Here is a 16,487-nt window from a genome sequence, read left to right on the forward strand (position 1 = left end):
TAAACTTCTGATGTCCACATTTTCAGCATTTTTAGGAAATTTTTGAATGTTTTTTGGTGGAAAAAAGAAAGAAATGTTAAAAATGTTCTTAAAGAAAATATTAGAAGTTTTACTGATATATATATATATATATATATGTAATCATTTTAGATATTTTTAGGATTTTTTGGAAGATTTTTACTCATTTTTGAAAATATTTACAAGAATTCTTTTTGCCTAATTTGGGGATTTTTTTAAAAATAAAACTTTTAAGGAATTATTGGAATTTTCTTCCTGAACGTTTTGCAAATTTTCAGAAATTTGGAGATTTTTTTTTTTTGCTGATTTTTTTGGGGATTTTTTCCAGACAAAGAAGCAATATTTTTTTGGGTGCCCATAAGTGAAGACAGCAGGAGGGTTAACTCAAGTTTAACCTTCATCAGTACACGTAATAACCCGTTGCCTTTAGTAGTATTTCATCTGCTCCACATTTCTGTCCCTGTCCATATCCTCTCAATGCATATTTCTCTAAAACGTGTGTCGTCTGGAGGTACAAATGTGAAAGAAACAATGAATTTTCTATTGATGACGTGTATTGCTTACGGTATTAGTGTAAGAACTCCTGAACGAAGCTGAAGCAGTCATCACAAGAGCAACACAACACAAACATACATAAATAAAGGGACGATTTTTTATATATAAGCACCACAAACCTGGCTGGAATCAATAAGCTTTGGTTTATGTGGATGACAACTACCTAAAGGGGCTGAAAAATCCAACTTACAAATAAAAAAATGGTGTACCGATGAGGGTTAAAGGCATTAGAGGAGATTTAATTTCCTATGACTTTGAACGTAGCATGCGCACATACAACCTCTCCCTCACCCCCCTCTAACCTTCCCCCTCTTAACATTTACGAAGAAACGCCCCCCTCCAGAAACTTGCGTAGGACTCGTGAAGTTGTCTTTTACGGCTGGATCCCCCTGGATCTTTATCTGCCATTATGTAAAAAAAAAGATGAGCAAAACAAGTCTCCAGCTAACTACGAAGATATACCAAAGCAACACATACAGAAAACACGTAAGTCCAAGGCGTACGTAATCTACGTAACTAGGCCTGAGCCGGAAGATTTTTGATTGACAGGAAAGGGAGCAAACCAAACGCCTCGGTCCGAGCGCGTTGATTGGCTGATGTTTTTCAGGTCCTGCCATGTCCACAGTTATTTTTTTTATTTTTTATTCTTTTAGAGACCATACATACAAGTCCACTAAAGGTCAGTATATTCATTTTATGCAGGGATGAAAATTTTCCGCGGATCCGCGGAATTCCGCGGATTTTATCATTGCCAGGGTCATTCTTGTGAATCGTCTAAATTCGAGGAGAAAATTTTTTTGGGGGGTGAGGTATGTTTATGGTCGGCGAGTCGTAATATCGAACGGCTGCTAATATCCACCGCGCTGAATGCTAGCTGCCACTCAGTGAGAGCAGTCATGTACAGTACTGTAATCGAATCACCATGAAGTGTAGAGTCCAGGGATGGGAATTTTCCGCGGATTTCCGCCGATTTAATTTCTAGTTTGAACACTTTATTGTCGCTGATACTCCCGCGAGATGGTACCGACGTTAACGATAGCTTGTTAACGATGATTGTAAACGGCCCAGCGATTGGAAGTCGCTGCGCCGCCGCCGCCGCACATATACCCCCCCCGTCAACAACTTTCCGCTGGAATCAGAACTTGCCGATCCCATCCCTGTTTATGTGAATCAGACAAATTAAACAAAAAAAAGCATCCTCCATAATGCCTTTAAGAGGAGAACCATCCAGTGCAGCTTTTCCAGGTTTCAGTGTTTCACTTTCAGAGACGTGAATCCTGTGATATGTGTCAGCTACCATTTGGTCATTTGTCGCAAACACTCGGAACATTTTTAAAGCAAACCTTTAGCTTTCCTAAACCCTCCCTTCAAGCTCTCCAGTTGTCTCTTTGAGCGTTAGTCTTTATTCTACATGACGAAGCAGCAAACGTAGGCGAAGAAAAACCGTCAAATGTGCTGGAAGCTTTGACGTGTGTAAAAATAAAGATCACATCATGGCAGTTATTATCAAGGAGAACCACAAAGCTGACCTGAATTTATTCATATTTGCTCATAATATCCAGTTGGAAGGTTCGTGGGCGGACTGGTGTGTGTGTTGCTTCACATCTGTGTCCGTGTGCAGCCATCTGCCTCGTACTCTAAGCAGATTAGCGCTGACTTATGTAATACAACAACGCTGTATTTTCTCCTGTGTTCTGCCTCGGTCACATGTGCTGGTTTTGTGTTGCCGCTCTGCTCCGACGTGTTCATGTGTGTGTTTCACGTTGCGTAACGCCACAGCCCCTCATCATGCCGCTGACCTTGGATTCCCTCGTTTGTTCCTCTACTTTTAAATCCATTCCGGTCGGTTGTAGCTGCTGTTTCAGACGGGGCAGACTGGCAGAGAGGCGCTGGAACAATTCGAGGCCCGTCATGAATGTTTAACTCGGACGCCTTTAAGCCCAACACCCACAAACACGTCGTAGTTTGCAGACATTTCGCTCTGCTTTGCTCATCTGGGAGGCGCTCTCCTGCTGCTGCACTCGACTGAACCTTTGAAAAATTCATTTCGGTCGCACACCCTGCGAAGGCCGGGTGGTGGGGGATGAGAGGCTGGATTAGACGGCTCATTGTTTCTATCGTCATCCGCCTCCCAGGTCCACCGTCAGCTGCTCCTCTCATCTGCAGTTGTGTTGTTGAGCTGAAAAGATGACTTTGACCTCTTGCTCGTAGCTTTGTGAGCCGATGCTTTTATTGAATCCTGAAGCTCTTTCTGGGTCAAGTTGGGTTCGTAGGCGGAAACGAGGAAGCTGAAGGCGACGTGTGCAGTCTAGTTTATTTTATATTAACATTTGGGACCTGCTTGTTTTGTCTCGAGCAAGCAGTATTAATTTATAGCATTCTTTGTTAAATTGCGGTCAGTTAATCTGTAAAAATACAAATAATCAGGTGAAGATTTAGTTTTAGTCATTTTTCAAGCAAACTCTCGCTGGTTTGAGCTTCTTGAATGTGCTAGTTTTGTCTGTATTTCATTTTTATCACAGAAAACTCTACATATTTCAGTTCTGAGCACGTTTTTATACAAAATAATACATTTGAACACCTCAAATTTAGCTCTGTTAATGTGTTGATGTTGAGATATGCACACTGCATACTTGTCGCACAGATAAATAAAGAAATACGCATTTTTATACACAGATATGCATAGTTATAAAAGCTTATATGTAAATATGAATTGATGTATATTAATGTAAACAGTTGTGATCAGATATTCATATTTTTCACACAGATATATACAGAAATACACATTTTTACTCACAGATGTGCACAATTATATAAACTTACACACACATATGCATAGATATATAAAAATATAAACAGTTAGGAACAGATATACTTTCTTGTCACACAGATAAATGTAGAAATACACATATTTAGATACAGATATGCACAGTTATATAAACGTACACATAAATATGAACAGATATATAAAATACAACGAGTTATGATCAGATAAGCAGATTTTTCACACAGATATATGCAAAAATTCACATTCTTATACACAGAAATATGCACAGGATTTCAAATATGTGCCCAGAATATGAGTATTAACATTAAAACCTGCATCTGATTGCTTTTGTTGTCGGGGATCACCATTTGAAGAGTAGCTATCAGCTGTCAACTATCAGATGTGCACAGAAATACATAATTATAAACTCTATACACAGATATACGCAAGTATTTATACACAGACGGGCACAGATGGGCACAGAAATGCATTTATGCACACAAATAAACACAGATATGTGGAGATATGCAGAAATAAACAAGATAAATAAACACAAATATGTACTGAGATGTACAGATAGACAGAAATAAACACAGCTGAGGTCCAGATGAATACGTTTTGATGCTTTATGTGTGCAGTATTTCTGCTTCAGTACTTTGTTTTTCTCATTTTATACACATTTGCCACATTTCTGACAGAAGAATATGCGTCACACAGTCAGAAGCTCACTACTGATTTGGACTGTCCACGTGTGTCTCTGCTGGATGCTTTCCTCCTTCAAATGGCTCTCCCCTCAGACTTCCGTTTCCTTTACGTTTGCTTCCTTTGCGCCCCCGTGCATCGAGCTGCAGGACTGAAGAGCATCCGTTGTGATGTTTTTATCGGCTGTTGGTGTCCTCGTCGCCCTGCGTTTTGCCAACAGACGCCCCTTCCCCTCCTCCTCACGGCCGCCTCGGGGTGTTTTTTCTTGCCGTCGGTGACGTCAGGCCGCAAATATACCCCTTCCACCACTTCCAGCTCTTAATTATTGATAGTCGACGTGCTTTTTTTTGCTCTCTTTTTGCATTGTGAGCTTTACTACACTGAGTAACTGGAAGCTCTGGAAGGAGTCATTTTTGAAATCAAGTCAGCAATACATCATTGAACCTAGATGACTTTATGCTGACAACACAAAGCTGATAACACCCTCTGAGGCAGGAACAGGAGCTTCAAAGTTATTCTATCTATGAATTGTAATAAACCTATAAATAGCATCCAGTTCCTCACATGAGCAGCTTTTAATGAAATTGATCAAAAATCCTAACTTTAGTCTGACTACGGCTGGTAAACACAACGCCTCCATTCACGACAATAAAGACATGCGATGGAGCTTTATTGATCCCTGTGGGGAATCCGGGTCGCGATCAGACGAAACAGTTTAACCGGCCCAACCTTCGGCCTCGGCATTGTCACAGGCTTCCTCTTCCATTAACGTCTCCACCGCTGCTTCAGAAAAACGTCTTTGTTTCCTCCAGACTGGGCCCACTCAGTCAGATTTCACCCCCAGGCTCTGAGGCACATTGCTGGCCTCCATGTTTTGTCTCGGGGGTTGAAGGTCACAGAGAAACCCCTCTGGGGCTGTTTGTTCGCCTGACTGTACAGGAAGCACTTCAGTCACAATAAACTTTGAAAGAAATAGTATTTAATAATGAAGTAAAGCACAAAATACTGAGCATCTTTCATTCTGTCAGTTACCCTGATTTTTTTTTCTGCTTGTTCTGAGAGTTGCTGTCTTTGCCATAAGCGTTCCTCTGCCTCTTCTTCTCACTTGTTGTAAGCGTTACTCCCTCTATTTTTGTCCTGAAATTCAACCTGTTTGCTCGGCCTCTGCATACGACCACAAAACGACACCAAATGAGCATCTTCAGCTTTGATTTTATGATGTTAAGATAGCATAAAATAGCATTTATTGAACTCTAACAGGGGAAATGTTGCAGCAGCTAGATGAAGGAATGGAAGAAGAAGACAAGAAGTACAAACGTAAATATAAGGCTGAAAATAAAGATGCATATGGATATGGATGAGGGGCAAGATGCAGAGCATCCTGACAAGTCCCACCCATCCTTTGCACAGTACTGTCTCCGGACAAAAGAGCAGCAGCAGCGACCGTCTGCTTTCAATGCGCTGCAGGACGGAGCGCTTCAGGCGATCCTTCATCCCTTCAGCCATCACAATACAGAACTCCTCATAGCTCCCCACTTTCAACTCGGTTGCCCTTTTTATGTTTTTATGTTTTTACATGTGACGATGTTTTTATGTGTTTTGCTAGGTGTTTTATATGAGCAACAATTTCTCTATGGGGATAAATAAAGTATCCATCCATCCATCCATCCATCCATCCATCTGTATCTGTATCTATCTATGGATATGCACAGATATGATGTGAGGAATTTGGGAGGAGTTCTACAACATAATGTCAGACTCCTGTGAGAGGTTTCTTAAACTATATGTAAATACAGTGTTTCCTCGAGGATTATTTTCAGCAGCGGCGGCATCAGGCTCTCTGGGAACAAATGACACTTGACTGCAAATTTTACTTTTACAACGTGTCTATTGAATGGCCACTTGAGCTTTTTAAAGGCCGAATGTAAAAATTAAAAATACAAAAACATAAATCAAAATATTTGAACAAGCTCATCTGGAAACAGTCAGCAGTTACATCATGCAGTGTAGATATTAGCTTAATGCTATCCATTAGCTTATTCACGTTAGCGACAGAGTTGGCACCGAGCCCAGTTATCTGAAGCTACTGATATGCTACGCAACGTTAGCTGGACATCAGTATTTTGTGAATGTCTATTTAACTTGTAAAATATATTACCAGTTATCTTCACCTAATAACTTTTCTCCAGTAAATCGCTGCCCTGTTTTCCAAGACGACACTCCTCTGAGTCTCTGACCTGCTGCCTGGGTGCTGGACGTGATGTCACTTTCAAGGCCGCGCTCTGGAGAGCAATTAACGTCATATTAACCCGACATATCAAAGAGTAGATGCTAAACAAGACAGTTATCTGTACCCGACAGAGAGCAGGACTCTGCTGTGGCGGTGGTGTGTTTACGCCAATTAAAAAAAGAAAGAAACTTGAAGGAGCAGCAGCTCGGATGTAGGAATGGTGACCCACCGCTCCTAAGTGAAGGTAGAGGAAACACTAAAATAAATCATTCCTTGTTTCTGCAGTGGCGTTGAAGAACCAGCTGTCCAATGGCATCAACAAGAGCAGCGACGACAGCGACGGCAGCAAGACGGCCGGACGTGCAGACAGACGGATATCTGAGGGGGAGCTGCTGCTACAGGTTGGTCAGAAAACAGTCAGTTCAGTTTTACTCCTTTTCACTGTAACGACTGTTTTTTAGAAAGTAGATGAAACAGGAGCGTGTGATGCATCTTGAATGGTTAGATCTTTGTCTTTTAGTGTGTTTTGTCGCCAACCCCATGGCTGCAGAGCTCAGAGGTTTTCCTCCATGCAGAGACTCTGCACCGTCGGTCATGTTAGCTCAGCTGAAACCCTGTGATGGAGGCGAGGCCGCTCTGCACAGCAGGACAGCAGGACAAATGGCTTGTTCTGTTGGACTTACAGCAGAAATAACTCTGCTGTTGTTTGTCGACTAGAGAGAGTTGGAGACAGTGGTCAGTTGTTTTACAGCCAAACACAGCTGCCATCTGACAGCATAATTATTTCCAAAAGCCTTCACAGTGACAGGATATTGTTGATTTATGTGTGATTTATTTGTGTGTGTGTGCATGTGTCTATTAAAGGTGGATTAGCTCCGTCTGCTGACAGTAGAGGAAGCCATTTTTCCACATAGAGACGCACGTTCAGACGTTTTAGCCAGTGCAGAAAGGAAATAATCAGCGGCAAAATGATAAGAACTGGCAATAAAAACCAAAAAAATCAAACAAAATACAGTTTTGTTCACCCTGAGATGCATGATTGTGTCCAAAATGAGCCGATGAGGTTGTTTTCTTGCAGTATCTTTGTAATGAAAAGTTTTTATCATTTCATATTCCAGGTATTCCTCATCGAGTGATGAGGAATACAGGAGGGCGCCATCTACAGGAAGTCATTGTTAAAAAGTGAAAATTCCGTCATTGTTTCTTAAATGGCATGTTTTAAGGTTTCAATTACTATGAATAAAATATTTTTCTTCCGTCACTCTTGGTTTTATTGGATTGTTAAAAAGTTGCCGTTTTTTTGTGTCACCCTTTAGTAGACAGATGAAAAATGCGTATCAATAGAAACATTTTTGTTGCTTAAGTTCACGTATATGTCTATTCATCAATTCAGTCGTCAATTAAAATGTATTAGAGTTGAAAATCTGTGCTTATTGTGTCAAGTATAGCTATTTGATTGATTAATTATAAAGCTTGTAATTAATTAGATCCATTTTTTAATCACGCCCCACCACTAAAAATACGAAATGAGCAGGAAAATATTAAACCTGGAAGTCTGCTGATGAACTGTTTTTCTCCTGATCAGAGTTTAGTGAGATGGGAGCACATCTGGAAACTGCCGTCCTGTTTTGTGGGAACCTGTTGACTGTTCACACAGATGTTCCTTAATAGTTAAATCAGAATTAGATCAAGAAGTAAAAATGATTCCTCAGCTTTTTCTGTGTGTGGTGCAGCTCTGTGCTGTTTATCACCTCAGATACAGCAGATCTGACAGCCTGAACCCGCTGCTCACTGATTTATTGCATGCTGACAGTGATTTCCTGAGACAGACAGACGTAAACGGCGACTCCTCCGACCCCAAATCCGATTATTGATAAGTGTATTGATCCCAGAGGAGTGAAGCGCTCCGAGCAGCGGTGAGGACGGCGGCAGCTTCCTGCCTTCAGCTGCTCTGGTCCATTACAGACACCAGCCCATGAATTATGCAGAGCCGGTGAACACATCTATTATTGAACGGAACGGGGGGGTTGGATCGACCGTGTGTGTTGGTGGAAATAAAGTAAAAGCATTTAAAGTATTCTTAGATGTTTCACAGTGTATCAGTGAATGTTAAAAACACACCAGTAGGCTGCTCCTCAGGTAAACATCACAGACAAATCTAATGAGGTCTGTTCTGTACCTTTGAAGCTTTAAATGCTCCTGTTGTGATAATGTGAGACAGACAGTCTTCCTGTGGTTTGTTGGCGGTGTTTGCTGTCCTTGTGTTTGCCGTCTTCACCGAACACACCGACAGAGACAACAAACATTACTCAGGAGAGAGAGCTTGACCAAACATGAGCGGCAGAGAGGGGGGATGTGTTTGGTGCAGACGGATGAACCTACGATAAATATTTATACACAGCGCATGTACGCTGCCACGCATGTGTTCACGTGTGTGTCGGACAGCTCTGGGCGGGGTCAGCGGCTCTAGCTTCAGGCGTGTCGCCGGTTTCAAACCTCACATCTTTGATCCAAACCTAATCTGGTTGTAGATGAATATTTGATTCTATTAAATAATTTCAGGCCTGATCTTTAATTCATCAACAGAAATCAATTGACTCAGCAGAAGGAGAAAGACTGAGTACAAAGTGACTGATTCTGAGAGGAATCTCATGATTATCTTCATTATTACTACTTTTCAGGTAGGGGGTTAGGTTCCAGAGCCCACTGCGATAGCCGTAAATCTGCACCTTATATTTATTTTATTATTTCTATGTATTTTAAGGCTTTATAAACTTTCCCCACACTCTTCTAGAGACCTCATGTGCTCTTAAACTTTTTCTACGCTCTAAAACCGATCTAATTTTCTAATTTTCTGCGTTTTTAAGCACCTTCCTCTGGTGCTTGGGTTTAGTGCCAGAAGCTGTAGAAGATGCAGAACATTTGATCAACATCATAGGGCTTCAAATAAATTAAAATTTTTGCAAAAATTTCACAAAAACACAACAGAGCAGAGCAACACGATGTGCAGCGATCAGACGCTGATGTGAAATGGGCAAAGCCAGATGATGAACGCTGCTACACAACGGATTTTTTTTAGTTATTTTCAGTTTATTAGGCTAGGAAATGCTGATTTTACCACAAAAGTAATTCAAATAATATATAAGAATACCTATATACCACAATATCTGGGATATAGCGAATGATCCGTAATACAAAATTAGACGTATACAATTTAAAAAACCTGGAATACAGCGAGACTGCAAAAAATAATCCTCTACCGGGCTTTGCAAAAGTTCTGTTACATGATTTCATGATCTTTAGAGACGTTTACATGTCGGAGTGAAAAATTCCATTGAATAAACTGAAAGTTCTACCTTATAGGCAGGTGTCCTTAATACAATTTTTTTCTCCGGTGAAGTTGTATCAAGATGGAAGTCAAAAGAGTTGAGATATCTGCTCTCCTTCATGCTGGCCACAACAAGTCTGACAGAGCCAAGCAGCTGAACATCAGCCGGATGACCGTCCACAGAGTCGCGGAGAGGCTCAAGAATGGTGAAGATCTTTCAATGATCTTTCAAGAATGGTGAAGACCTGAAAGATCTTCACCATTCTTCAGCCTCTCCGCAACTCTGTGGACGGTCATCCGGCTGATGTTCAGCACAAAACTCGATAGGCTCAGTTTCACACTTGACTCAGTTCAAAGATGTATAAATCAGAAATCACAACTAGTTCACAGCTGTAATTTGTCACATAACCCGTAGAGATATAAATCATTGCACATGCAAAATTTTAGCTAGATCAGACAACTGGAAGTGGGTCAGGGGCATTACTTATTGAACGCCCCTCGTATCCCAAACGCAAGGGGAAGTTTCCAAATATCCTTAGTACATATATAAAATGTCCAAAGAAATTGCCAAAAAATGACAAATAACCTAAAAATATTCCATTTGCTGTCATAGAGGAGGAAATAAACCAGGAAATATTTACATTTAAGAAGCCGCAGTCACAGCATTTAGACTTGTCTTTCTTGAAAAAATTACTCAAATTGATAAATCAATTATCCAAATACGCTCCCATGAGTTTGTTAGTTCATGACTGATTGGTTTGTTGTTGCACTGTGTGATGCTTATACGTTATTGTTTTTCAATGTATTGACTTCTGACCTAAAAAAGCGCTCAGTGTCACCCATTACGCAGAGCACATCGCTCTAAATATAGAAATATAGGCCAATAAGATGAAAGCCTGCAGCAGTGTTTTGGATCCAGAGCACAAACCAGTGACTAAAGCTTCTATATTTATAAATTCATGTGATGATGAGGAACAGATGCTACATAATCAGCTCTAGCATGAAGTAACATTTAGATTTAACAAGCTGCAAACAGAGGATCTAGGCTTCATTCTGCATCAGCTGAAAGGTGAGGTTAACTTTTTACCACTTGCCATTATCGACGGTCGTTCGCTGTCTTTTCTACGTGTCGTTTTAGTTTCGTTTTCGTTTCCTGTTCTCCGGTTGGACACAACGTCACTTCAGTGTGACATAAAAACAAGATAAATAGAAGCTTCAACTAGTGAATGTTTGGCATTTTTTCATCAAGTTTGTAAATTAATTTGACTGTAATTGCTGCAGAAATTATAATAACCTGTCAAAGTAATATGGACGGTCACTGCCATTTTACTTTACCTGTAAACACAACATACATGCTGTATTACACACGTGGACAAAATTGTTGGTACCCCTCAGTTAAAGAAGGAAAAACCCACAATTCTCACTGAAATCACTTGAAACTCACAAAAGTAACAATAAATAAAAATTTATTGAAAATTAAATAATCAAAATCAGCCATTACTTTTGAATTGTTGATTAACATAATTATTTAAAAAAACAAACTAATGAAACAGGCCTGGACAAAAATGATGGTACCTCTATAAAAGATTGAAAACTATTTGACCAGAGTGACATGGTTAACTCAGGTGTGTCATTTAATTGACATCACAGGTGTTTCCAAACTCATAATCAGTCAGTCTGCCTATTTAAAGGGAGACAAGTAGTCACCCTGCTGTTTGGTGGAAAGGTGTGTACCACACTGAACATGGACAACAGAAAGCGAAGGAGAAAATTGTCCCAGGACATCCGAAAAAAAATTATAGACAAACATCTTAAAGGTAAAGGCTATAAGACCATCTCTAAACAGCTTGAAGTTCCTGTGACAACAGTGGCTCATATTATTCAGAAGCTCAAGACCCACGGGACAGTAGCCAACCTCCCTGGACGTGGCCGCAAGAGGAAAATTGATGACAAATTGAAGAGACGGATCGTTCGAATTGTATCCAAAGAGCCCAGAGCAACCTCCAAAGAAATTAAAGGTGAACTCCAAGGCCAAGGTACATCAGTGTCAGATCGCACCATTCGTCGTTGTTTGAGCCAAAGTGGACTTCATGGGAGACGACCAAGGAGGACACCACTGCTGAAAAAAACTCATAAAAAAGCCAGACTGGAATTTGCAAAAAATGCATGTTGACAAGCCACAAAGCTTCTGGGAGAATGTCCTTTGGACAGATGAGACCAAACTGGAGCTTTTTGGTAAGGCACATCAACTCTATGTTCATAGACTCAAAAACCAAGCATACGAAGAAAAGAACACTGTCCCTACGGTGAAACATGGAGGAGGCTCAGTAATGTTTTGGGGCTGCTTTGCTGCATCTGGCACAGGGTGTCTTGAAAGTGTGCAAGGTACGATGAAATCTGAAGACTATCAAGGCATTCTGGAGAGAAATGTGCTGCCTAGTGTCAGAAAGCTTGGTCTCAGTCGCAGGTCATGGGTCTTCCAACAGGACAACGATCCAAAACACACAGCCAAAAACACCCAAGAATGGCTGAGAGAAAAGCGTTGGACTATTCTAAAGTGGCCTTCTATGAGCCCAGATCTGAATCCCATTGAACATATGTGGAAGGAGCTGAAACATGCCATTTGGAGAAGACACCCATCAAACCTGAGACAACTGGAGCTGTTTGCTCATGAGGAGTGGGCCAAAATACCTGTTGACAGCTGCAGAACGCTCATTGACAAATACAGAAATCGTTTAATTGCAGTGATAGCCTCAAAAGGTTGTGCAACAAAATATTAAGTTATGGGTACCATCATTTTTGTCCAGCCCTATTTCATTAGTTTGTTTTTTTAAATAATTATGTTAATCAACAATTCAAAAGTGATGGCTGATTTTGATTATTTAATTTTCAATAAATTTTTATTTATTGTTACTTTTGTGAGTTTCAAGTGATTTCAGTGAGAATTGTGGGTTTTTCCTTCTTTAACTGAGGGGTACCAACAATTTTGTCCACGTGTGTATGTCTTTAATGGGAAATGATAAAATGAATGCTTTTTATAGCATGACAGCCAGAATCTTATGAACATTCAAATGTTATTCACTCATGCTTTTGGGCATTACACTTTTTTTAAATAAATAATCTTCAGCAGCACAAACCGAAATGAGTTTATGGATTCATTTGTCCGTATGCATGATTATTTTAATGATTCAATGATTAATCGACTTTTGGTCAAGTGTTCACTTAGTCGTCAGCTATTATGCTAACTGTAAAATTATTTTGATTCATTTATTAAGGAAGCAAAGTTTAAATTCTTTGATTCCAGCTTCCTAAATGTGAATGTTTTCTGATTTCCTTCCTGCTCTGTGACGGTACACTGAGTGTCTAGGGTAAGACGGACACTTTTGACCAAACAACTCATTGATTCATAGTGAAAATGAGTCATCTGATTGATTGATTATGAAAATAATTATTAGGTATTTACTGTTGGTCAGAGCTGTGCTGTTTTCTTGAATTACTAAGCAAATTTTAGCCTATCAGGATGAAACACATTTTAGTACAGATTCTAATTTTACACCAGAGGCCGAGTAGAGGAAGGTCTTATGAAATCAGTTTTGTTTCTTTCCGGTCACACAATGGAGAGAGAGCTTCCTGTCTCCAAAATGTGAATTATTCAGCAGCGGAGGGAAACCGTCCTGTTATTTTTGACATCGTGTAATGGATTTTGAAAAAGGCTGCAAAAAGAAACGTGGACGTTTTGAGCCAACGGCAGCGATACGGCGAAACGAGGGTGAGTGTGTTGGCGCACGTGTCCGCTCAGATGAAAGCTGCGTTCCAAAGGAGGCCGTAAACATCATCGTCATCCTCATCAGGGAGGTGTAGGTGGATGCTTGCAGGGTGCCGTTGTGACTCTGCAGCGCCGGGACTCGGTGTCATCACCTCCTCACCGAGCCCCGAGGCTGGAGGAAGACGAGAAGGAGCGATGATGAAGGTGTTAGTCATCCCGTAGTGACCTCCTTCTCCTCCTTCTCCACATGACTTCTCTGAAGTGACGTCCGCTCGGCTCCAGCTTCTCCTCTGCGACGTCCTCACTCCGCCCGGGGGAGAAGTCTCATCTCTGTTTTTTATTTGTCTTTGTTTTTTATCCTCACTCGTCCTCGCTCTGGCCTCGTTTGTGCTCCTTCTTATTTTAAAACATTTCTTCACCGCAGCCTGATCACTTCTCCTGAACGAATCACAAAGTTTCTCTCCTCGTAAATAGATTTCACGCTGCATTTATTCCACGTAGCTTTAGAAGAATGTCCAAACCGTGAAATCATTTTCTTGTTAGCTGACATTTTGGCTTCAAAAACAAACACGCTGAGATGTTTGGCCGTTCTGTCAGGAAGAATATCAACATCTTCAGTCTGTCCAGTAAATATCTAACTTGAGTTTGAGGTTTTTATGACCGTTTCTCAAACACGATTAGGAAAATGAAACAAACAACGCGTTTTCTCTCTGCAGGCTCTGAATGGATTCGTTCTGGTGGTGACGGCGGAGGGAATCATCTTCTTCTGCTCTCACACCATCCAGGATTACCTCGGCTTCCATCAGGTGAGAAATCTCCTCATTGAATCAAGCAGCGTGGCCACAAGTAGCTTCATTTGTTTGATCCCATGAGACTCCAGGGCCGAGTGATATTCACTTCATCTCGATAAAAAGTTTAATTTCAGTTGAATGTTGATGCTTTTCATCGGTCAACGACTGAGCAGCTGCGGTGGAGTACTGCACTCTCTGGCTGCTTTTCCAGTTGGTTATATTAAGCTAAGAATGTGCAGTGCAGTTCCCAGAAAGCTGACTTGGAGAGCAGCAAGCGAACACATCGTCCTCAGTGCCCAGAGGATTGGAAGAAATGCGCATATGGAGCGAGAGCTTTAATCCAATTGGCCTCACAACAAAGCACCACTGCCTCCCGTCTAATCGCACTTTAGAAAATGTGATTATCAAATTAACCTGTCTGATACTCACATACATACATACAGATAAAGACAGACACAGCCTACACGTCTACAGTGGATGTTCAGGTAGACACGTCTTCTTCTGCCTTCCATACGTAGACACACTTGTGCTGCCGGATCACCCCTCACCCCTCATTTCCCCGTCCACCTGAGGCCCGTCACCTCTTGTTTACCCAACAAACCCCAATGTGCAACGAAGCTGCCCTTGTGCAGTGTTTGGAAACAACCCCACGCAGTGTGACGGCCAGGAAACCTGAAGGGAGCACCACCCACATCACACACAAACACACAAAAAAAACACTGGGTGTCAACAATTGTTGTGACACCCGTGAAATAGGACACAACTGAGGTAAACAAAGAGAGAGAATTAGAAGAGACATGAAATAAGGAACAGACTTTTCTTCACCGAGAATGAGATGTTCTAACTTAGGCAGAGAACGAATGACGTTAATACAGCCACAAGAGACATTAGATAGTAATGAAAATAAAATAATTTAGCTTGAAGACAGTTAGTACCAAAGTAGTAGTTAAGGTTAGTCCACACATTCATGGGAAATCTGAAGTTAGTTATTAGACTGTGTGCTGAAAAGATGTGAGGCAGCTTGAGTAGATAAGGAAGGCCGTCTGAGTTTGTGCTACAGAACAGTGATGAGTAAGAAGTTATCCATAAAAAATATAAAATTGAAAACATTTTTAAACCAAAATGCTATAGATAGTTTGGTTAATTGTGTTGAATCTACATTCTGACAGATGTACACTACTGTTCAAAAGCATGGAGCCACTTAGAAATGTCCTTATTTTGAAAGAAAAGCAATTTTTTGTCAATGAAGTTCACATTAAATGAATGATAAATCCAGTCTAGACATAGTTAATGTGGTAAATGACTATTCTATCCGGAAACGGCTGATTTTTAATGGAATGTCTCCATAGGGGTACAGAGGAACATTTCCAGCAACCATCACTCCTGTGTTCCTGTGTTCAGCATTCCTGTCTTGCATCGTTTGCAGTAACAGCTTTTTACCCTCATAAATTTTTATATTCCTCATTGTCCTCCATTAAAATAACCTGTTGGCTGAAGCAGCTGCACACGATTTGTTCATTTTGTGCAGAAGAAGAGCCACATGATGGCTCTTAAACACCTCCTTTTTGTGTGAATGCGCAAAGAATTTGAAGCAGAAAGTCTGAGTGCACAAAGAAAGTTGAAAACCACCTTTGTGATACCTCTTAACTCTGAGGTTTTAGTTTTTGTGGCGCCCTCAGGTTGCTCTAATCTAACCAGATATTCATTGGTCAGACAATCCATGGTGTTACTTTCATGAGCACAAAAGCGCTAAATCAACTGGATTAATCCACTGTTTTCTCTGGTTCGCTGTAGCCCTAGTTGTGCTTCTGAAGCTTGGTTAAGATACACTACCATTCAAAAATTACTGAGAAAAAGGTCCTTATTTTGGAAAGAAAAGCCTTTTTTTAAAAAAAAAGAAGAGCATATTAAATACATAATAAATCCAGTGCAGACATAGTTAATGTGGTAAATGACTATTCTAGCTGGAAACAGCTGATTTTTAATGGAATATCTCCATAGGGGTACAGAGGAACATTTCCAGCAACCATCACTCCTGTGTTCTAATGCTACATTGTGTTAGCTAATGGTGTTGAAAGGCTCATTGATGATTAGAAAACACTTGTGCAGTTATGTTAGCACATGAATGAAAGTGTGAGTTTGCCTGGGTGACCCCAAACTTTTGAATGATAGTGTAGGTCACTTTGGATAAAAGCGTCTGCTAAAGGAAATTGTAGCACTACAGAACTGTCTTCCTATCTTGTCTGTGTTATGCTAAGCTAAGCTAATCTCACTCTTACCTCTAGCCAGGCACACGCACTGCTAAAAGAGTTAATTTTAGCGTCCCTTCA

General features: G+C 40.7%; 1 protein-coding gene across 1 annotated transcript in view; it reads left to right on the forward strand.

Moving 5' to 3' along the window:
* Positions 1-16,487, forward strand: part of ahr1b (aryl hydrocarbon receptor 1b) — a 60,219-nt gene that overhangs the window by 11,763 nt on the left and 31,969 nt on the right. The window contains exons 3-4 of the mRNA XM_051942291.1: positions 6,558-6,673; positions 14,083-14,172. Of these exons, the coding sequence (XP_051798251.1) occupies positions 6,558-6,673; positions 14,083-14,172 (206 nt within the window). The remainder of the gene's footprint in view (positions 1-6,557; positions 6,674-14,082; positions 14,173-16,487) is intronic.

The sequence above is a fragment of the Acanthochromis polyacanthus genome, chromosome 22 (genome assembly GCF_021347895.1).
Source record: "Acanthochromis polyacanthus isolate Apoly-LR-REF ecotype Palm Island chromosome 22, KAUST_Apoly_ChrSc, whole genome shotgun sequence".
In the NCBI taxonomy this organism is placed as follows: Eukaryota; Metazoa; Chordata; class Actinopteri; family Pomacentridae; genus Acanthochromis; species Acanthochromis polyacanthus.